The sequence below is a fragment of the Sturnus vulgaris genome, chromosome 12, assembly GCF_052056855.1.
Source record: "Sturnus vulgaris isolate bStuVul1 chromosome 12, bStuVul1.hap1, whole genome shotgun sequence".
Classification (NCBI taxonomy): Eukaryota; Metazoa; Chordata; class Aves; order Passeriformes; family Sturnidae; genus Sturnus; species Sturnus vulgaris.
This window is the reverse complement of record NC_142254.1, coordinates 2426044-2448572: the sequence shown is the minus strand read 5'-3', so window position 1 is coordinate 2448572 and position 22529 is coordinate 2426044. Positions and strand designations below refer to the sequence as shown.

The 22529-nt window shown below is 49.5% G+C and overlaps 1 protein-coding gene across 1 annotated transcript in view; it reads right to left on the bottom strand.

The window, feature by feature from the left end:
- Nucleotides 1-1952: 1952 nt before the first annotated feature.
- Nucleotides 1953-22529, bottom strand: part of LOC148222330 (axonemal central pair apparatus protein HYDIN-like) — a 69718-nt gene continuing 49141 nt past the window's right edge. Inside the window, exons 37-62 of the mRNA XM_088172246.1 lie at nucleotides 21567-21709; nucleotides 20477-20575; nucleotides 20000-20183; nucleotides 19403-19541; nucleotides 17245-17427; nucleotides 16887-17006; nucleotides 15470-15629; nucleotides 15191-15363; nucleotides 14837-15035; nucleotides 14063-14162; nucleotides 13454-13553; nucleotides 12793-12961; nucleotides 12285-12511; nucleotides 11918-11975; nucleotides 11091-11295; nucleotides 10488-10720; nucleotides 9777-9949; nucleotides 8653-8845; nucleotides 7992-8100; nucleotides 7162-7416; nucleotides 6674-6816; nucleotides 6111-6332; nucleotides 4775-4929; nucleotides 4182-4282; nucleotides 3024-3600; nucleotides 1953-2263 (exon numbers count right to left, since the gene is read on the bottom strand). Coding sequence (XP_088028372.1) covers nucleotides 2119-2263; nucleotides 3024-3600; nucleotides 4182-4282; nucleotides 4775-4929; nucleotides 6111-6332; nucleotides 6674-6816; nucleotides 7162-7416; nucleotides 7992-8100; nucleotides 8653-8845; nucleotides 9777-9949; nucleotides 10488-10720; nucleotides 11091-11295; nucleotides 11918-11975; nucleotides 12285-12511; nucleotides 12793-12961; nucleotides 13454-13553; nucleotides 14063-14162; nucleotides 14837-15035; nucleotides 15191-15363; nucleotides 15470-15629; nucleotides 16887-17006; nucleotides 17245-17427; nucleotides 19403-19541; nucleotides 20000-20183; nucleotides 20477-20575; nucleotides 21567-21709 — 4565 coding nt within the window. The 3' untranslated portion in view covers nucleotides 1953-2118. The remainder of the gene's footprint in view (nucleotides 2264-3023; nucleotides 3601-4181; nucleotides 4283-4774; nucleotides 4930-6110; nucleotides 6333-6673; nucleotides 6817-7161; nucleotides 7417-7991; nucleotides 8101-8652; nucleotides 8846-9776; nucleotides 9950-10487; nucleotides 10721-11090; nucleotides 11296-11917; nucleotides 11976-12284; nucleotides 12512-12792; nucleotides 12962-13453; nucleotides 13554-14062; nucleotides 14163-14836; nucleotides 15036-15190; nucleotides 15364-15469; nucleotides 15630-16886; nucleotides 17007-17244; nucleotides 17428-19402; nucleotides 19542-19999; nucleotides 20184-20476; nucleotides 20576-21566; nucleotides 21710-22529) is intronic.

The following is a 22529-nucleotide window of genomic DNA, read 5'->3' as shown; positions in this document are numbered from 1 at the left end:
GAAGTCATTTTTACAGCCTTCCTTTTTTGGGGGTGTTTTTTGTTGTTCCTTAGGCTGGTGGGGTGGTAGCAGTAGGACAAAGGGCTGAGGAAGGCTCGCAAGCTTCTGCCTGTTGTGGCAGGGTTGGATTGCAGGAAAATGAAATGCATGTCTGTTATCACTTCTGAAAGGCTAAAGGGAGATGAACTCTCTAAATTCTCCCTGTCTGATGGAAGCAGCAAAGGAAAGGGGACGATCAGTAACACTAAACAGAAAGTAAAGCTGGCTGTCTTCATTAAGATGACAATGATACTGCTTTGAGCCTTTGCTCCACTTTGAGAAGGAAAACAAATCCATTATAAAGCTGGATTCAGCACTGACTGCAAGTTTCTACCCGGAGCCAAGTAATTTTTTGAGAAAATGTGATAGGTTACTGTGATGCAGGACTCAGCACCTGGACTTGTTAAACTTCATGTTGTTGGACTCAGTCCCTCTATCCAGCCTGTCTAGATTCTCTTGTTATAAATGAGTTCATGTTTGAAGGAAGCGTTGTAAGTGGAAGTTTACTATAATGAGGTTTTAAATTGATACTTAATTGTTACAAATGAGCTAATGTTTGAAGGAGGAGTTGTGAGTAGATGGTTAATAAGTTTCTGGGTTGTTAATTAATTGTTACAAAGTCACATATTGTTAAATGAATGGGTATATGGAAATTATTGATAGTTTATTGTAAGCGGGATGTGGGTAGGCAGTTGTGCATGCGGGTGTGTGGCCATTAGGTGGAGTATTAATGGGCGCTCGGTTGTTTAGATGGAGGGAACATTTTGGAATATTACTTAATGGGGTGAGGTCAACAACTTGAACAATAATTGGAAGACGAGTTAGCCTATGAGATCTGAGTATTTTAAAACGATTGGTCAGGATTGCACCTTGGTAAGGACCAACCAGCGGCTAAGAAGAAGACCAATCAGGGTGAGGATTGAAAGCGCACCTATCTAAACGCACTAGAGACTTTAAAATCCACGGGTGCTCAGAACCTGGGTCTTTCGACAGAATTTGGGTTCCGGAGAAACGCTCTGTGCACTGCACAGTCAGAGCTTTGTCTGGTTTGTTGAGTGGAGCCCAGGTTTATCCTGGGTTTCTGCCTCCAGTGTCTTTTGTTTTAATAAAATGAAGTTGACTTTCTTAGAAAGTCTGAGCCTTTCATTTATTTCACTCTGCAGAGCCCTCCTACCCTGCAACAGATTGATACATGCTCCCAGCTTGATGTCATCTGCAAATTTACAGTCCCCTCCCCTCTCTTCCCACTTCTTTTTTAGTTACTTCTTCAACCTCACCCCTCTCCCAGCTCACGGCAACACTCAACAAACCAACCAGAACAAATCCAACCCATCTCAACAACACCACATAGAATCCACAATTTTCAGCAAAATACCACCTCATCTCTCACAATCCTTTCCTTTTATTCTCCTTTTTCGCTGAAGCCCTTGATTTAATTATCCTGTCTGGTCAGCATAAACTGACTCCTTTTGCAAAGCACTTATAAATAAGATTGATCAGTTTTTTATTAGGTCAGTGTTAAATTCATTCTATTTAAAAGTTCCTGATTTGTCAGCTCACGTTGCTGTCCATAGTTCTCCTCCAACTCATTATTTGCCTTTATTCATTATTTGCCTCCCTTCCCTGTCCGGCTGTGACTGGAACTACACCCAAGGCAAAGTGCCTGCAGCCGAGAGAAGGCTGTGGTTAGGTAGCCGGTTCTGTTTGTTGTTGCTGCTGTTGTTGTACGTTTGCCTTGTTATACATACTAGTAAAGAACTGTTCCTCCTTTTCCCCTATCTTTGCCTGAAAGCCCCTTAATTTCAAAGTTATAATAATTTGGAGGGAAGGGGGTCATATTCTCCATTCCAGAGAGGTCCCGCAGGCACCTGTCTTTCCAAACAAGACAAGCTGACAATTAACGATTTCTTGCCAATGGTTTAATTAACAATTAAGGTACAGGTGTTCAGTGGAATTTGGAAGGGTAGCTGCAGGGGTCTCTGGTGATGGGTGTGAGACCATCAGCAGCAGAAGACACGATGTTGCTGGCTCCTGCTGCATGCTGCAGCTGACACAAATGCTGTCACTCAAGTGTTGGTTTCAGTGCACCCGCTTCTTGGGTTCCTGGCTTTTCCCTGGCTGCTGCAATGCAGAGCGTTTTGGTTTGTCAGGACACTCCTGCTCCTGGGCTCTGCCTTTCACAATCACCTCTGCCTTCTTCAGAGCCGGCTTCAGGTTAGGAGTCCTAGGAAGAAAGGGGCTGCTATCAGCCAGATGAACTTTCCAGCCTTTTCTGTGTTCTTGAGAGTACGCAGTGCTGCATCCTCTCTCTGTGCAAGCAGTGAGCAGCAAATTAAACAACTGCACTCGCTGCACGGAGGCTGCAGAGGTGCAAGGGCAGGAGCATGACCAGCTAAGTGCCTGCAGCCTAACAGCATACGGGGCTCCATGTAGAGAAGCAGGCCTTGCTTGTCCCAAAAGGAAGCAGAGCTAGGGCCTGGCTGGTCCCTGGATCTCTCATTACAGATTTTGCAACCCTCCAGGAGCTTAATGTTTCATACAGAGTCTTTTCTCAGTGTCTCCCGACCAAGGCCAGATGATGATCTTTCTGTGCTCCTCTGGGTGTTTTGCTGCCTCTCTGGGGCTGCCTGTCTCCAGGCCCACCTCCCCTGAAGGGAGCATGTTAGGAGATGAACCAGGCTGTGCTTGGTGATGCCCAGTAATAGGACAAGAGGCAATGGGCAGAACCTGAGCAGGAAATTCCACCTGAACCTGTGGTTCCTGTGCAGGTGACAGGTTTCCCAGAGAGGGTGTGGAGTATCCCTCACTGGAATTATTCCAGAACTCTCTGGACACAAGCCTGTGCCATGAGCTCTGGGATGGCCCTGCTTGAGCAGGGAAGTGTGACCAGATGACCTACTGTGGTCCCTTCCACCCCGTCCCACCCTGTGATTCAGCGATACCCAGCAGAAGCATGAGTTGGCAAATATGTAGACGTTTCCCACCTGAACAGCACGGTGGTCCTAAACTGCCCTGCGTACTTTGGGGAGAACAGCACGTGAAAGATCTGCTTCTGGCCAGGAAGGATGATGCCATGGTGGGGGTTGATGGAGAACAGTGGCAGGTCACGGATTACATCTGGGAAGATTCTCGGGGAAGAACTGACACGCTGCAGAGAGAGGTGCTTTTGCTCCGAGCGGTGTAGCTTCTTGGAGTGGTCCTGCTGCTTGGGTTGCTCCTGCCGCTCCTCAGAATCCTGCTCCTGCTGCTCCTTGGGCTGCTCCTGCTGCTCCTTGGGCTGCTCCTGCTGCTCCTCAGAATCCTGCTCCTGCTGCTCCTTGGGCTGCTCCTGCTGCTCCTTGGGCTGCTCCTGCTGCTCCTCAGAATCCTGCTCCTGCTGCTCCTTGGGCTGTTCCTGCTGCTCCTCAGAATCCTGCTCCTGCTGCTCCTTGGGCTGCTCCTGCTGCTTGGCAAGCGGCCGCAGTCTAGAAGGATGCGTCTCAAAAGGATGCTCCTGCTGCCACCAGAAAGGACGCAGCTGCTTTCTGTGATGCCTCAGAGGAGTGGAAGAGAGGAAATGACCTGCAGAGAGGAAGATGACACCTTTTAAAGACAAAATCCTATGTTCCCAGCAACTCTGCCTCCTGCTACAGGTAAGTGGAAGAGAGCTGGAATGCACTTGGAGCATCTCTATCCAAGTACTTTCAGCAGGAAATAGAGGGTCTGGGAGCAGGGTCTCTGCCTGCAGCACACACTCCTGTGCCAGAGGAGGAGAGTTGGTTTTAGACAGTGACTTTGCATTTGCCCTGGTGTGGGGAACTGCACACAGACAGTGGCTGCAGGGCAGCTCACTTATTACAGATTTGTTTTTCCCAGTCTCAGACTTCTCAAAGAGATCACCTAATGTCCCCCTTCCCAGTCCTGACCCAGCATGTGGCTCTCCCCAGAGCCTGGCTCAACTCCTTTGCAGAGCAGAAGTGGCAGAGCAAGAACAAAAGGGGCTGAAAGGCAGAAGGGGACAAGGAGAAAACTCTCCAGCTGCAGTAGGGAAGATGCTGATTAAAGTGGACATGTGGACAAGGATGCAAAAGCAATTAATGTTTTGGGGTGAAGTAGCAGGATCTTCTCCCCAGGCCCTCAGCCACCAAGGGAAATGCCCTTACGCATCAGAGTGGTTGAGTGTGGCTTCTTCACTGCTTCATTATCTGCAGCTTCCACACAGGAGTATTCCAGGGCTACATTCCATGTGTTGTGCATCCTGAAACTGAAAAGCAAGAAGGAGGCATAAAAAAAAAGTCCAATAAATATAAGGCAAATAGTACAGTAACATTGTCTGATGGACTCCTGGCACCACTTTCTGTTGAGGAGCATCTTCTTCCCCAGGCAACTCTGCCATGCTCAAACTGCTGTTCTGGGCAGCCCAAAAAGTACTTCCAGGTCTGGAAGTTTAAGAGGAAAGAGCCAACATGGTGCCCAGGACATCGAGGCTAAGAGGCTTACTCTAGACTTTAGGTCTTGCTTTGACTGCAAACTTATTCTTGATTAGATGAGGACAGGTGATATGCAGTGAAAGCAAACCCATGGCTGTTCTCAGCAGAAAGATATGGCAGCACTGAACCTCTCCTGACCACCATCTCCTGCTTGGCTTTGCCTGCACATAAATGGGCCTGGGGTAGAGTTCTGGGAAGCAGGCACTGGGTCAGCCCTGGCAAAGGCAGCTCCCGCTCACAGGGCCCTGCTGGCCTCCAGCACTCACGTGGCTGTCCTTGTCTGGTTGGGCAAGGTATCCTTGAGCTGAACCACGATCATATTCCGTTTGAACTGGGTGTTGCCAACAAAGGCACTGAGGTACACCTTGGCCGCCTGGATGCTCTCCACAGTGTAAGCCGGTTCCAAGTCTGTCTCAATCATCTGCAAACAGAGGAGGGAAGAATCACTGAGCACAGCCCAGAAAGTCAAGCTGAGAAGGGAATCTTTTGGCCTCCAACACAAGCCTCATAGGGGGACGAGAAAGGACCATTCACTTTTACTTCCCTGGAAAGATGACAAAATCGGGACTGATCTGCTACAGTAGTTCTTTCTACCCACTGATTAAAGCAGTCACTACCACAGCTGTTAATCTATCCATGGAGACTATAACTGCATTCCAGTCCCTGTACTTCAAACTTGTAGAGGGACTGGATTTTTTCCTGGTCCCCTATAAATCCAGCAGGTCTCAAAATTAGGATTAAGTTCCCCTGCTGAAGCTCTGTGGTGGAGAACCCCAAGACTGAAGAGTTCTAGAGAGCACCTTTTTCTTCTTGTCTTAGGAGAAAGTGCTCTCCAGATGTCATGTGTGGAGCAACAGCCACACTGCTGGGAGCTGGGGATGGGCACTTTGGGATGTGAAAGATCTCACTAGGAAAGTCTCCAACTGCAGATGTTCTCATAGAAAAGAGGATGGTTTAGAGGCCTTGAAATGGTCCAGAAACTGAGAAAGAACCTTCAGCCAAGATGAGTGTGTTTGGCAATAATGACAATAAAAGCAGGAGTCTCTGGAGATGATCTTTCTCCAGACTCCTTCATAGTGTCATGCAACAGTGTCATACAGTGCCTGGGCTACTCCATGATGAGATATCCCACACAATACAAAGACCACAACAAAAAATCTCTGGTATCCATGCAGGCAAAACTTGAAGTAAACCAGTAGAAGTGTATTTCTCTCCACTTCAAAAGAAGAGACAGAGTACAACAGACTTAACTCCTCGTTGGTAAAAAGGCACTAAATGAGATTAAGACATTTCTAACACCATCAAATGGGATAAAATTATAAAACATTGTCTCCCATTCAACATGGCCTGCAACACTTGTGCTTGTGGCACAGACTGATCGTTTGTGTGTGGCTAAAGGTCTCTTGTCAAAAGGCTTCTCCCTCTTGTGTGAGTGTATCTGGTCACTGTGCATCCAGCTCTCCCCGAGAATGCACTACTGGTGAACCCCACAGCTGTCCAATGTCCAGAGGAAGCAGGAGCTGCTCAGCTGGCAGTGATGGTGTTACGGCGGTTCTTTTTGTAAAAGCTGGGTTGGCTTTTTTTTGTTGTTTTGCTCCTTACCTTCTCATTCTCAGACCAGCTGGCTGCTGGGTCTTTCCTGGTGGTATCCTCCCTTGTGACAAGGCACATTTGGTCCTCCCAGTCTTGAACCTTCCTTTGTGGTAGCTCAAAGTTGAACTTGATCACCTTACATTTCACAAGGTGCCTCCTGAAGGTGGCTGGGAAATCTGATTTCAAGGTCACTGTGATGTCCTTGGCACAGCCAGGATAGAGGTGTCCCATCTAAGGAGAATCAGGGAATCAAGACCAAACTGGAAGCACTGCCAAGGGCAGGACTGACAGCAGAAAGGACTGATGTAGTGAGGAGCTGTGCCAGGAATCTGCACCTCAGTGTGGATTTATGTGAAGTTTGATAGACAAAAGTATGAACAGAAGGTGCCACCTCCCATAACATGGAGCCTTCTCTGCAAGGCTGGCAGCCTTGGCCAAGGCAAGCCAGGGACTGCATCTCCTCCATGGCACTGGAATGGGCTATCACTGCTACGTGAGGACTCCCTGCCAGCTCCTGGGAACAGCAGGGCAGGGCTTGAGCAATGGGGAAAGGCAGAGCAGTCCATGCTCACCTTGGGGGAGAACTGGAATGCGGTGTCTGCCTCCCACTCAAAGTACATGACCTTCGTACTGGTATGGTTGGTGATGGCGAAGGTCCTGCGGTAGGGCCTCCCGACAGGACAGTCCCCAAACTGGATGTGATTCACTCTGACAGCTGTTAAGGAGGAGAGCAAGGGATCTCAGCACGCACGGAGCTCCACCCGCTCCCCTCACGTGCACAGATACCCGTATGTTCAATGCTTCCTTGCTCCAAGCCTTCCTCCTGCTGGGAGGGAGTTCCCCAGGCAGCTCCCCATCCCACCACTTTCAGGGAAACACCCTGACACATCCCCAGGCCAGCGACATGCAGCACAACACACACTGCTCTGCATGCATGGCTGCCACGCCCACAGGCCACCAAGTCCTGTGGGTGACAGCCCAGGCCTGGCTAGAGAGAGGACACACATGATCTGACATTTTCCTCTTCCTTGCTCCACCTTGGCAGCTTCTCCTCTCTTACCATCAATGGTGTCTTTCTTCAGACTGCTCTTAGCATTCTTCTCCTCTATGTCTTCCTCTAGTCCATCAAGGGTGAATTCATCCTTGTGGCCTTCACCCACCAGCTCTATCAGGGTCTTGTCAGAGTAGATGTCTGCCACTAACACACGAATCTTCCCTTCCAGACGCTGAGCCAGGGGGGGTTTGAAAATGACATCAAACTTTGTCGACTGCCCGTGATGCAGAAGCAGGAAAGGCTTCTCTGGGGGCTTGCTCTCTGCACAGCAATGGAAATCAGAGTTAAGTGATACAGCTCTACAGAGGAAATATTTCCATAGGATATATGAGGAATAAGAGGTTGAAACCAGCTGCCTTCTAAGCACAGGTTCTATACCCAGTGATTGCAGACTCTCTTCCTATGTTCACGAGACTGCCACCTCCAGACACATCACCACTTAAGCAGCTTAACATCAGTTTGATGCCCAGCCCTCATTCCATCTGCTTCCAGCCAGCTCCAGCCATATGGAAAGCTGAGCCAGGGTGCTTTCAGCTTCTGCTGGCTGTCTGTGTGCTCAAGGGCTACATCCATTCAGGCTGGTACCTTCCCAATGCAGCAAATACCTCAGAGGGCCCACTGAGGAAGTGACAACTCAACCCACTATATCTAGAAGAGAAGAACTTCCTACAACTTGCTAGGAGGAAACCCTGCAAAAGTCCCCAAGAAAAGCTTGGGGGACAGAGAGCTGAAGGAAAGAAACTGTGTGTAACATCTGGCTGCTGCTCAGAGAAGCCAAGAGCAGGGCACACGTTTTTCTTCTGTGCATGATCACACTTCATGGTTAATGAATTTACCATTTCCAGTGCAGTCCTCTTCCACATCTTCAGTATAGGATCTGTCGAGTATGGAGCTCTTGCTCGTCAGGAAGAATGCTCCGTGTTCATCCTCCAGGTGTAACATAAACTGAGAAAAGGGGACACAGAGCACAATGATACTGGTGTGAGTACACGATGGCACAGGGACTGACACCACAGTGCTGCTGGTCCTGCACGGGAACCCAGCACCTCTCCCATTACAAACAGCCCTTAGCACAACAGTTAAATCAAACCAGCTGGGAAAAAAGGGTGTTCAGAGACATTTGGATAGAACTGACACAGAACCAAACAGGACAGAAACTAATTAGCAGAATGTAATTAAACCACAACTAAGTTTACGTAAAATGTAGTAAACTGGAATCAAATGCAATCGAATAGAACTGGGAAATCACACGTGTCCATGAGAACAAAAGGTGACCTGATAGCCAGGGGGGAAAATACTCCATCACCTTTCTTGTGTTCAACTTAAAGAAGAAAGACTGGACAGAAAATTTCCAAGAACTCCTTTCTTGGATGTCAGTCACTTGCTTAAAAAGAATTTCTGACATCTCATCCCAGGTCTGCCATGTTTTTTGAGACCCTTCCCCTGTGCCACAAGCACTTGTTCCCAAACCAGAGCATTCCCTGAGGAGGTTCTCACCTTGACAGGTATGACGCCATTGTTACGGATGACCAGGGGGAGCACCTCCGAATCCCCCACCTGGAGCCTCTTGAAGCGCAGCACAGCATTTCCCCTCTTGCTGCGAGCACCTGGGCACACGACTGTCACCTGTGGCACATGCCCCTTCCCACTGATGGTGAAGGTCAAGGTTTGGGGTTTAATTTTCACAGAGCTGCAGGAGAGGCACAGAAACGATTTCAGCTGGCACTAACCCATTTCTCACTGGGCAAGTGAAGCAGCAAGGGCCACCCGCAATGTTTTCCCTGCCTGGTGCACTTGTACTCCACAACACAGTCCCCCACCAGCCTCTTCCCAATCCACTCAGGGCCATTCACAAAAGGAATCTGCTCCAAAGAGCCAGAGCCTTCCACAAAAACAGTTAATAATTTCACTTAATTGAATCATGCAGTACAGCAGGTAAATGAGGCACTCCATGAGATATGGCAAATCCCCTGGCTGCAGTGAGAGGAGACATATGCAACAAGCAAAAGCACAGCATGAAAGCAGTACAAAAGCAAGAAGGCAAAAGTAAATAATCGTCAGCATCAGTCAAGATCATTTCCAAGAACAGTAATAAAGCAATTGCTTATTAGCAATTAGACTTCTCTTGTTCCAATTCAGCCACTAAAGGGTTGAGGAAAGGCAGGTCAAAGCCCCACGACACAGGGCAGAGGAACTGGGCTCCTCTTTCATACCAGCTCCAATCATTCAGATAAAACAGCTTAATGAATGTCAGGGAATTACAGAGGATCACTTAATTTTACAGAAACAAGGAGGAAATTGTGACCGATGATTTGCTGGGACCAAAACTGCTTCATCTAAGCCTTTGTCCTTGGAAACCTGCAGCTCAGCTGCAGCACATCTCAATTGACTACCTAATATTTCCCTGTCTTCATAGTTCCTCATACAGGCTAAACCATCAGCCTCATTTTCTGCTCTAACAGCTACTGCCTCCCAGATCAACTCATGCCAAGTTCTCTGCCTAAGGCTACTGAAAGCATTAGAGCTAACAAGAGATCTGTGTCTTCCCAGTGGAGAGGCAGCTCCCTCTCAGTGGATCAGGATCAGTGAAGCCTCCCCCAATATCTCACAGGGTCAGTTACCCTTTTGGGATGACAAGGGAAGCCTTGAAAGTGCAGTCGTAGCTCTGCTGGTCCGGTGGGGTGAAGGTCACCGTAGCAATGGCACTGGATGAGCCAGGAACGGACATCATGACTGGATGGAACTTGAAAATGTTGTTGATAGGGCTTTTTTCCTTGGTGGAACCCAGAGAGCACTGTTAGGAGAAAACACCTTTCAACTTGACACAGTTTTATTCATAAATGCATTACTGAGAACAGCCCCAGACAGTGTGTCTTCCTTCCTGCTTCCCTGGGCAGGCTCCCTCCCTCCCAGGGAATGCTGACCTTGTGCTAAAGCACAAGCATAGGTGGGAGGTGAGTACTGCATAGAAAAACCCTGCAAATAACCTAGAACTAGCCTTCAAAGAGAAGGAAAAGCCAGGGATCCTGAGGAAAAGCTCTGCTTTGAGCCCTGGAATGTCAGCTTGTAACAGCACCTCTCTGAGTGTGCTTCCAAGAGAGGTTCAGAAGGATTCACTTCTCCCACTGAACACCCAGCAGTGTGAGCCAAAACCTTGCCCAGAACATGGAAAATTCAACACAACTGTTCCCTGTCTCTGCTGCTCTCCTCTGCAGTTTGACCTTCACTGAGCTAGACTAGTCTAGGCCACAGGAAGCAATGCATCTGGAGAACAAAACAGGCTCTCACACGGCCCTTAGACAGCCACCATCACCTTGGCCTCCTGTTCTTACCTTTCCAGGCAGGGGTTTGATGGACAGCATCACATCACATGGCAGACCACTTGCATTGTAGATATTGAAATGAGCTTCAGCCTCTTGCCCAACCAGAACCTTGGTGAAGACGAATTTGTTCTCATCTCTGACAAACAGGCCTGTGCCTTTCAGTGAATGCAGCTTGCAGCTGAGGCTGGTGCTGCTGCAGATCGGGTACTCCTCGAAGTTTAATGTGACATCCTCAACAAGTGCTGTGAACAGACCAGAGGGATAAGCATGGAGAGGCCTCCCTAACGAATTTATCTGGACCCTGCTGGCCTCCCAGAAGGCTTGATAAGCCCTTTCTGCCCACTGTGTTAAACCCAGCCTTGGGTGGGGGAGCTGACTGTGAGGACTGAGCTCAGTCAACCTCAGTCTTAGAGAGCATTGCTTCCCTTTTATCCTTCCATGCATCCCTCTCAGCCTGGGAAGGATGAGTCCACTGGTGGACTTGAAGAGGGCTGGAACCTCTGAGGATTTTAAGGTGGGATACCAGGGCTAGCATGCCTCTCTATCCTAGCAACAAGTTGAGGTGCTCATCAGCAGCAGGTGTGGCCAAGGGAACCTGTGGACAGTATGTACCTGGGAGGCAGGACTCAGCAATCAGGGTAAAGGGAATGCCCAGGGGATTGTCCCTGGGGTCTCTGCCCGTGATGTCAATGTAGAGCTGCTCCTCACATGTCCCCTCCTGCCCAGCAAGGCATTCCACTGTGATCTTCTGCTGGCCCCATGGAGCGACAGAGCCGGAGCAGGGAGATACCGTGAACATGCCAAGAGTGAGCTGACCCTGCAGAAAAATTTCCAGGAGAGGCTGATGGCTAATAGCTGTGCCTTGAGCACCCCAGCAAAGAGTATGTCCTGCCCTGGCCTCCAGCTGGGCCCAAGCACCCAGTCCCAGGGCAGGGAATTATGACTCCATGGCCCAAAAGCAGCCCCAGACTGAGACCAACAAGCCAAGAGGAGCTGCAAGCCTGTCCCAAGTTGCAGAGAGGGAGGAGTTTGAGCGTAAAGAATGAAGGTGGTAGCTATGATTCTTCAACCTCCAGAGGTAACACAGAAGAGTAGAAATAGCTGTGAGAAATGATGGGAGAGAGGTAAGGGACTGGGAAGAAGAAAAAGCAATGTTGTCTGAGCTCTGTGGACTGGGAGTTGAATGGGGGATGTTTTTATTCTGTGGTATTCACAGACCTATGCTGGCTAGCAGCTACCAAACAGGACCTGCTCCCCTCTGTTGACCCCACAGCTCCAGGTCAGAGCCAGAGTACAGGACTGGCAGTGGGACTGAGCAGATACTGCACTCCATCCTGCAGACCACGTCCCACCCTATGGTGATGAGGCCCCAGCCTGGGCACAGCAGCATCTTCTCATATCCCCTGCAGCAGCACTGTTGGGGAGCAGGAGTCACCCACCTGTGAGGAGTTTGATTTCAGCCTTGTAGCCAATGGAGAAGATTCCTCTTGCTTTGAACTGCGGAGAAAGCAGAGGTATCTGTCATGCTGAGCTCCCCTGCCTTTCTCTGAGGCCAAAGCTGGCGTTTCTCCCCACAGAGGAAAGCCTTCCTGCTCCTGATGGCTCCCAGAGAGCAGCCTGCAGCACCCAGTGCCAGACAGAGCAGCTCTATCACCAGCTTCATGCTACATGTGGGGATACCGAGGTGGTTTTTTGCTCCCTCTCCCCAAGCTGGGGATGCAGATGGGTGATAGCCCAGGGCTGCCACATACCAGCCATGGGGTGGTGCCTCCTCAGACAGGAAGGGTGGTGCAGGGCTTCTCGTACCTTGCAGATTCATCCTCAGGTGCTTGGTGGATGTGGAATTCGAAGTTGAGCATGCCTTTGTTCTCCAGCATGACAGTCTGGGTCTTCTTGGCACCCTTGACCATGGCCCCAAAGTCGATGGGTGAGGCAGGCTCAATACTGTACTTGCTGTACACAGCTTGTGCTGATACCCTCACTGGGATGGTGACGACAGTCTGGCCTCTTTCCCCTGAGTTGACATCTATCACCTGTGTCCACAGGAAGGGGTGATAAATAAAGCAAAGAGGCCAGCCTCTACCCCAGTCCCCAGCCTCCACCCCGGGCCTCCATCAGTTTACCCCTCCCTGTTTAAGCACCTCCTTCAGAGTCAAATTCTCAGCTCCACTTAGGAAGCCTCCCAATGGTTTTGAAAGACTTTGTGGATGTAGGAGAGAGGATTCTCCAGTTAAAGCCCTCCTTCCATTAGACACCTATCCTGTTTACGCTCCAAAACACTGTGTGATACCAGAGCCTGGCCCAGGCAGCTCACCTGGTAGTACAGGATGGGTTTGTTCTTGAGGAACATTTCCCTTGTGGGGTGGAAGAGCATCTCAATATTCACACCAGGCTGGGAGGCAATCAGCTTGCCCGACTGAGGCTCAACAGTGAAGTGGGATGCCAAATCTCGCATCCTGGGACCTGCATCCTTCAGCATGAAACTGAGGGGGAGAAAGGGAAGGAATGGAGATCTATGCAGTCAAAAGTATAGGTGTCACCAGCACAGCCAGGACTTTGTATAAGACCAGGAAAAAAAAGAAAAGGAAGACTCCAACTCTGCTCAGGGAATCCTGGATCTTGACAAAGAGTGCAGACAATCACGACGTTTCTGCAAGAAACCTTGACACCGAAATTTTTCATTCACTCCTTTACAGAGTCTCAGAAAGAGAAAGGAGGTGACCATCAAAGAAAGGCAATGAATCTCAGCATTTCAGTGGCTGAAATTTCTGGGGCTCTCCTTTAGGTTCCTGCTGAGCTGTGGGGAACTGCTGGTTTGTGGCTGGATTCTCTGGTAAAATAATTGAGATTAGAGAGCCCAGGTTTTGTATTTACCAAGAGGTAGCCAGCATGGAAACAGGTTCTAGCCATTGATAGAGGGAGAAGGCAGGCCTGGAAACCTGAGGAAATGCTCACTACCTGGCAGCTGGACTCACCAGTATTCAGTGTTGTATATCCCTTTGTTCTTTAGAGTCAGGACTTTCTTCACATTATCCAAGACATTAATGGTTCCAAATTCCAAGCTTCCATCTGGACCTGTAGAAAACCCACAGAACAAGGTCAAACACAGTATTTGTGAGCTGCTGCAGAATACACCAGGTCACAGGCTACATGGAGGTCTCAGCACAAAAACCTTTTCAGCAAGTATCTGTCCTTCCAAGTGTTTTCCAGCTACTTGTCTGCCCTTTCTCTTCTTACTCAAAATATCTGCAGGCTTAGTAGCTAAGGAGCTCGGCTTCCATTTCCTCACTTCCAAGCACAAATCCATTTACTTTATATGCTGTGCTGAGCCTGTGGCAGTTGCCAACTGCTTGTTCGCATCACTGTTGTTTCAAAGCCGCCAAACCCAATCTGCACATGAAGCTGCACACTTCAAAGTCCAGAGGGGAGAGACTTAAAGCTGTCAGTGCCCTGACAATCCTTTATTCCATGCAGCTTGCAGGTATGTGCTTTATGTATCCATCCTATCCCAAGTGCTTTGGTTGCCCACTTCCCAAGGTACTGCAGTGCACCTGGACTACTTTGTTTGGGAGGCATCCACTGACCTTCAGGCATGTCGATGCTCAGAGAAACATCACAGGCCTCTGCAGAGATTTTGATGTTTTCAGCCTGAACAATCCCCAGGATGTTTTCTGTGTCTGAAACCTGAGGCAGCAAGAAACAAACACTGTTCAGATGATTCTTTTGGCAGACAGCCTATAAGTCTTTGTCTCTGCTGGCTGCTTCCTCTGGGGCCTCTCTGGCTTCACAAGTGGTGGTGGACTCCCAAGCTCTGGTAACCTGTTCATCTCATGGCTGCCACAGTGGGATTCTGCTGCAGTAAAAAGCCCTCTCAGCCCAATTCTGTGCTCCTGCAGCAGAGAATGCTGCTGCTAAAGCATCCTTGAGAGGCACAGGGATGTAAGAACAACCACAAGAAGTGTGAGGTGTCTCAGAGCAGGTGGCATTGACAGCTCTCTCCAATCACCTAGCACCCTCTCTGAAATGCAGCCCCTAAACCAGGGGGAACAAAATCCCAGGGGGAGAGTTTGTTGCGTTACGCAAGAGGTTCAGATCAAGTCCAGGAGGAATGTAGAGATAAGGCTGCAGTGTACAGCCAAACCACCACCTTCAACCATTCCCAGGGACAAGGTGCTTGTGGTACAGGCTCAGGATGCAGTGTCTGGTTATCTGGGGAGATGTGGGTGCACTGCACGTCCGGACAAATGCTGTGTAGAGGCAGAAGTTGGTGTCACGGCACCCTTGTGTCTGTCAGATGCAGCTCTTCCTGACTGTCCCTAAGAGCACACGGCTGCAGGGCAGGGCACAGTCCCTCTCACCTCTAGTCGGAGGGTCTTCTCAATGATGCCAATCTGCCCAGCCTTGAAATTCAGTGTCACTTCAAACTCTGAGCAGGGATCAATGATGCCGTTATCTTGTGACAAGGAGAAGGCCTCAACAAGGTCATCCAGCCCACTGAGCTGCCAGGCCGTGGGCAGCAGGGTGTCGTTTTTCAGGATCAAGGTCCTGCTGTCAGTCCTGCAGAGACAGGAAGGCACTTGGCATTAGCTACTGGGTGGTCACACCAGCCTCGCCACTGAATGCAACTGGAGCAGCTCCATTCATGCCCTGGAAACCAGAGTCAAACATTTTCTCTTTGTCACAAGTCTTGGAGTGCTTGTGGGATGACTGACCTGTGCAGAAGCAGCTGGTCAAAAGACAGCTCCAGGGGGCTGACCTCCAGCTTCACGTGCACCCCATGGCAGCACAGGCTGAAGACCACTGGGTCTGGGTTCTTCTCAATGCAGCAGATGAGTTTGTCTTCCAGGAAGCCAGGGGAAGTGGGATATGCCCAAATGGTCACCTTCTAGAGCCAGTCCCACAGAAAAAAATAGAAAGAGCACTGTGTGTGAGCAGGAGGAGTAGCTCCTGGGCACTTCTATAGTGTCTGCTCCACCTGCCCTTCTCCTAACCTGCTTCTCCTGTGGTTTCAGTGTCATGCTGGGAGGGTCCAAAAGGAACGTCTCTGCTTTCCCATCATTCTCAAAGGAGAACTGGACCTCTGCATCCACAGGGGAGGTGTTGAGGATGGTTATATTCTCCGAGTTGCCAGGACAGTTCTGGGCCTTGTACCTGTCCACAAAAGGGGAAAAGGCTGCAGAGGAGACTGTTGCCTTTGCCACACGTTGAGGAGAACACCATGTGCACCCGAAGAAGCGGTGCTGGAAGACCCCGTTCTAACAAACAAGTGAGGGAAATGGATCCCAGGCAGGGGCATGGATGTGTGCTTGTCCTTGTCTTACTTTGATGCCTTCCCCTGGACTTGGTGCCTCCACACCAGAAGCCTGATGATGCTCAGGCCACTTCAAGAGTTTTTAATACAACGTAAATTCAAAGGTGCCCAGAAAAACAACAGTACACCAGGCACATGGGTTCTTCCCCCTTCTTTCTTGGGGTGCCTTCCCTGCAGGGTATAAAGAAAGAAAACTCTTTCTTTAAACTCTTTTCTTTTGGAAAAAAGTTTAGCTAATCTCTTTCATAAAAGTCATGAAACTGCTTTGAATTTCATGGGTTAGCTCAAAGTCTGAGAAGGAAATATAAAGCATCAATTCCCAAGAGGAATGCAAAAAGATTACAAATGACCCTTCTCTCAGGTGTGGAAATAACTTTGGAGTGAAAGAGTTAAAGAGACAAACAGAAATCCCAGACCATCCATCAACCTGGCTAAAGATTGCCCGTTTTTTTAAACTATTTTGATTTCATTTCCTTGGGTTGCCAAAATAGACCTAGCCCTCTAGAGCTCCCATGGAGACAAGAATTTAAGGTTAAATATTATTTTTTTTTTTAAAGTGACAGTAAAAGTAGAAATACACAATAGCTTCAATGACAATGTGTTTAGGCAGACTTTATCCAGCAGTGAGGATGCAATGTCATCACAGGAAAAGAATTCCTGCTGTACATTCCCCCTGACACCCATTGGCACATCAACCATAAAATCTTATTAATAATTACAGATTAATGAAAGATTTACAAAACCATCTACAGAATAATTGCTCCATCAGGCTACCTGCAGAGCTCAAAGCACTTCAAAAAAGTTCATTTCCATAGGGGTGACGCTGAGATGTGGAGAGGGACAGAAGTTGTCCCCCATGTCACCTTTGGACTGGCAGCAGCATGTGGCTCTGACCACCAAGGCGGCCACCAAGACACCCACCGGGTAGGCAGAGCAGGTCCTCCAAGGCTCATTTGCCTCTTATCTGCTCAAGTTCACACATCTGTGGTTCTTCAAACCCATGTGTCTGCTGGGGGCTGCCTTGGACTGTGCCACCAGGACAGCATGTCTCTCCAAGCGTGTCCAGAAAAGTACAAGGCCCAGCAGGGAGCACATACCACTCTCTTGATTTCCCACACAGCAGAGGTCCAAAGTGGAATTGCTTTGTGCTCTCAACATATTCCTTGAAGATGATTTCATCTGCCTCCATGGTCTCCCTCCACTGTGGAAACACCAGCCTGGGCAGCGAAAGTGGGAAAGAAGGAGATATGAGATGCTCTAAGTAGGAAATGTAGTCAGAAAGCCATAACCCTTGCTAGTGGCTGAGGTACCATCTGCCTCCCCAGCTCCCAGCACAGGAAGAGATGCTGAGTGACCTCAGGCAGCATGATTTGCCCAGGCCAGAATCCCCAAGGGGCAGCCCTGGCTGTGAGTTCCAGGGCAGCAGTGTGGGAGGCTGCCAGGGGCCAGCCTTACCGTGGGTTCTGGCTGATGCTGGGGTACAGGCCAGTGCCACTGCAGGGCAGCTTGTACTGGCGCTTTGTCTCCGCCAGCTCAAACCTCAGTGTCTGCTCAAACTTCCCTGGCTTTTTGGTGGAGAAGTGGACCTTCAGTTCCACCTCACCGTGGGCAGGCACTATCCACCGGTACCGTTTCAGCCTGGCAATTAAAGATGAGGGTTCAGACATTGCTAAGGAGCAAATGAAACAAGGAGGGTGCACTGGCACAGGGTCGCTGTGCAGCTGGGGATGATGGATCTTGTTTGGCAAGGGGACCAAGAAGCAGAGGCATCACCTCCTCCCGTGTGGCTCACCTGAGGAATTCTGTGGGGGCTGAGGCTTTTTGGAGTGCACTTTTGGATCCTGTTGTGGAGGAATCCTGGAGACTTTCTGTTCTCTGTGTGGAGAGTTTGTTAACCAATGGAAAAGAGAATAAATAAATAAGATCTCCTGCCCAGGGACTTGGTCTTCCTTATTGGTGTTTGTTTTACCTAGGACACCCCTTCTCACTCAGGACCCTCTCCTCAAAAGAAGTTGATGGTTTTAAGTGATTTTTTCCCTTGTTTTACAGAACTGCTCTGCGTCTTGCAGAGGTGTCCCTTTTGTCCCATCCCTGACAGAAAGGAGATCTGCAGACACAGGGCCCCATCTCATTGTCACTACCTCTCCACAATGATCCTTCTCCATCCAATCTGTCCCCCATGCCCCCATCTATCCTGGTCCCTCTCCTGGCACCTTCAGTGCCAGCACCACTGGAGCACCCACCAGACCGTCTTCCATAGCAGCACTTTCTGGTGCAGCAATGGTGAAGGGCTTCACAAGCTCTGCAGAACCCAACTGCTCCTCTGGGTAGTCGACTATGGAGAAGACAGCAGCAGGGGGAAGGGGAGACCTGTCGGGATGCAGTCCCAGATGTCTCAGCATCTAAAACAGAAGAGAAAATCCTGTTTATATCTGTGTCACCTCCACCCTCGCAACTCCTTCTTTAAAGGCACTGAGCTTTTGGAAATGGGTTTTTGATTTATATGAAGTACAAGTGCTTTGTTATGCCCAGTGGGGTGAGCAGGCTCCAGAGTAGAGCCAAGAGCTACAAGCAGGACTGGGAGAGAAACCTCTTCCAGGGTGACTCAGCTGAAGAAAACAATGACCATGAGCTGCCCTGTCCTGAGACCGCTTATGATGATTTCCAGGCTGGGAAACTCTGGACAAATGGGAAACTTGGACACAGAGCACTCCCACTTTCTGCCCACTGAGGGATGGTGATAACCTCCCCGTCCACACAGATGCTAGAGAGTCATTGTGGAACATCATCAGGGGCCTGGACAAGGCTCTGTGCCATTATCACCTGGGGGGACACAATGCTCCAGGGCCTAAGACCACAACAAGCTCAAAATCTGAGCCTTGCAAGGTTTTACCTCATCTTTTGTTGGCAGCCTCCCATCTGTCAGGATCTCCCTAATCACAGCCTTTGGATTGGTGACCTGGATGTCCAAGCACTGCACCCCAGAGACATGCTCATCTCTGACTGCAACTTCGCTTTGTGTCTCCAGCTGAGATGACTGAAGACTCTTTTGACCTCCACATTTTCGTTCAGGCTTCTTCTCTACCTTCTCCTGAGGCTTACTGGTTTTCTGACCTTTGTTTTCAGCTGAAGGCTGTGACGTGTTTCTGTTTTGGATCACAGTACCCTGAACCCTGTCACAGTAGAGAAAACCTGTGTGATGTCCTGCTGTGATGACTCATAGATCTGAAACCTCTTCTCCATCTCAGCTGAGTACTCTGGGATTTCAGTTTCTATGGTCTCTGGGGCTTTGGATTCCCCCTTCTCAGGGGCTTTGGTTTCCCCCTTCCCAGGGGCTTTAGATTTCCTCTTCTCTGCGCTTATGATTTCCCACATCTTTGGGGCTTTGTATTTCCACTTTTCTGGAATTATGGTTCCCTCCATCTCTAGGATTTTGGTTTCCTCCTTCTCTGGGAGTTTGGTTTCCTTCTCTTGGGAGCTAGGGAGCTGAGTGGCCATACCTGTGTTGCTCCTGGCCTTTGCTATCAAACACCTCTGAGCTCAGAGTCCTTGGAGCAGGGAAACCCTCTAGGGATCACTACCCTGAGCAGTAACCCATAGAAGGCTTACTCACTTCTCCCTCCGTATATGCTTCCTTTCCAGTATTATTTTATCCACTAGAGCTTTCTTCTCAGGAAGGGCATCACACTCATCCTCATCCATTTGCAAGACACAATCTGTGTTCTTCGGAATAGGTTTTTTCCGCTGCAGTTCTTTAGCGCAAACCAGAGGAGAAACCGTGAGTGATTACAAGCAGAGCCGGGTGCTCTGGGTTAGCTGCAAGGATTCACAGCTTTTCCCAACCCAGCCTATCATACCAGGAGATGCTGGGAGCTCATATCCCTGCTCCAAAACTCAGACAATCCCCCAAACTATGGCTGGGCAGTGAGTTCCTGTGCTTTGCCTGGCCTAAGCGCACCAAGGCTGAGGACAGTCATTTGTCACTGAGCTACAGCAGCTTGCACTTGTGCCCAAGCTTTAATGTTAGAGATTAAGGTGAGTCTTAAAACCTCAGATCTCCTGCAACTCTGAGATTACACTGGTTACACTGAGGCAGAAGATGGAAAGATGAATAAAAACATTTCTTACAAGCTCTGCTGCAAACCCAGATACAAAGAGATAAGGTTGAGGGCTTGAGAGAGAAGATTTGAGAGGGACAGATATATCTCACCTTCCTTCTCTCTTTCAGCTTCCTCCGTGGCTTTCCAAGAAGCATAATCCTGATGCAGGTTCACCCTGTATATATGATGACGATTCTTGACAGCTTTGAACACACAAAGCAGAGAAGATTCCAGGCTGCTTGCAAAGAGGCTCTCCAAGCCATCAAAGACCACTCCCTTGTAGCAGTCTTCACGCTGTGAATAAAGGGAAGAGCAAGTCAGCCGTTGCACACAGGCGGCTCGCAGCTGGACAGTAAACCCAGATGTCACAAGGCAGCAGCTATCCTTGTTCCAAGTGCATTAGCTAAGACCAGCTTGGATCTGTTCTTACACTCTGCCAACTAAGGGCATCTACAGCTTCCCTCAAGGTTCTCTGCACACAGTCCAGGATCCTCCAACCGTATGTACAGACCTCCTCCTCTCCAAGTCGTACCTCACTGTCTGTCTCTCTGGAGCAGGAATGTCTCCTTTTCCCCCACCCCACACACCTTCAGCCTCTCACTGAGGATGTCCACCAGCAGGTCCTCAGGCAGCACACAGCTCAAGCAGTTCAGCTCTTCCCCATGACTGCTGATGATGTTCAGCTGCTGTGGTGCAGGAGCAGTGGAAACTGTGAACTGTAATGCAGACCGTTGTTGGGAAAACAAACCACGGTGGAAAGCCCTGAACAACTCCTACTGCTGGGCTTGGAGCTCAGGTTCCTCACTAGTAGAGACTAGAACAACCCTGCAGTGCAGGCTGGGGGCTCCAGGTGAAGGGCTCATCTCTTGGCCAGCAGAGACCTGAGTCTGCAAGCCCCCAGTGCATATTCCCAGCACTTTGCTCACTGCCTGCAGCCATACTAGCCAGCAAACCATTTAGAACCAGTGGAGTTTGTTGCAGTGCATGTTTATTTTATTCAGTTCATTGTTAAAGTTGTTGTAATAGTTTGTTCATATGTACCCCTGTTTTCCCCAAGTTGTTTTTTCCCTAAATTGTATCCGCCCCTGAAACTACCCCACATAGCATTCCCGGCCCCTTGTTCCAGTACCTTCCCTGTCAGTCCCACCCTGGGCCAATCCCTAGTTGCTCTGGCCCCTGGAAATCCCCTCATACTTGACACCCCATTTGCCCATGTAACCCCTTATTGGTTGATTGTTTGTAAACCCCCCCCCCCCACCCCCCCGGTATGCCTCTGTATTTAATCCCGGGCACAGGAGTGCTTGGGGCTCTTTTGCTCCTGAACTTTTCAACCTTAAGAAACCTTTTGTTGGAACCTCAGCAGCTGAGAGCCTCCCTCTTCTCCTTTGCCCAGTCCCGGACGCTATTACACCATTTGAGCAAGCAGCACAAAAGGTTCTGCCTGCAGTAAAACCACACTGAGGCAGTTCGCCACACCTGGCGCGGTGCCAGTGTTTCTCCTTGAGCGAGCCCGGGCTCCAGTGGCCGTGTCAGAGTTGTCTGCCAGAGCACATTCCCAGCCCCAGTCATGCCCAGCCTGCCAGCTGGTTTTGGCACTATGGACCCATATACCAGCCTCTGCCCATCTCAACGACAATGCAAAGGTTCCAGGCATCAAGCAGGGCAGATCCTGTTTACCTTGGTGTCTTTTTTGTTGGGTTTGCTGTCTGGCTCCTTCTTTTTTTGTGCTGGAAGGTTCTTGCCTTTGACATTCTTCTTGTTGGCTTTTTCCCCAGAGGCTTGTTTGTTCTTGGTCTGAGCAGTGAGCTGAGGCTTTTTAGCTGCACAGGGGACAGATAGCTCAGGGGGGCTTTGAAAATCAATTAGGTAGGTACCTTTCCCTGCAATGTGCACAACCTTAGACCCTGGAAGAAACATAGCACTTTATCCCCAGTCTGCTGGGCACTGGCAGCACTGTTTCCCAGAAGCAGCTCCTTCTCCGCTTCTCCTACCAGCATGGTAAAGCATGCCACCCCATACCTGATTTAAAGACAGCCTTATGTCCTCCCTAACAACTGTGCATGCAGGTGACTCTGCTTGCACAGCAGTTCCCCTACAGATCAAGCCAAAGATTCGTCCTCAAGGACCATTTTTCCATACACTGCAGCCATCCTGCATTCTCATGTGGAGATCTGCAGCCCTAACCCACTTGCATCACCTGTCTCCACTGAAATGAAATCCTCCTTGTGGGAAAACCCCAGCTGGGACCCAGACTCTTCTTCCTTCTACCAGCTCCCAGCTCAGCCAGGTTCAAAACTGAGGAATGCAAAACTTCCCCCTGCATCGAGCCAGGTCTGCCTCACCCTGCAGAGCTCAGGGTACCAATTGCCCAGTAAGTTTCATTAAAGTCTCCAGTCGCACATGGAGAGCAGCCCAACATGCACGAGCTGTGTACCCTGACAGTGGGCATAGATAAACCTCTGGAGAAAAGAGCTCATCTGTAGCATGTCTCTCATTGGAAATTCCTCTGGGAGGCTGTCCTTCCCTTCCTCTCGTTTGCAAAGTTACACTCCTAGTCAGTCCTCTTGTGCTTAATGAGCTACTTCAGAAGGCTCTTTCCTCGGTAAAGTGGGCAGCAGTTCTGCCTGCTGACCGTGAAGA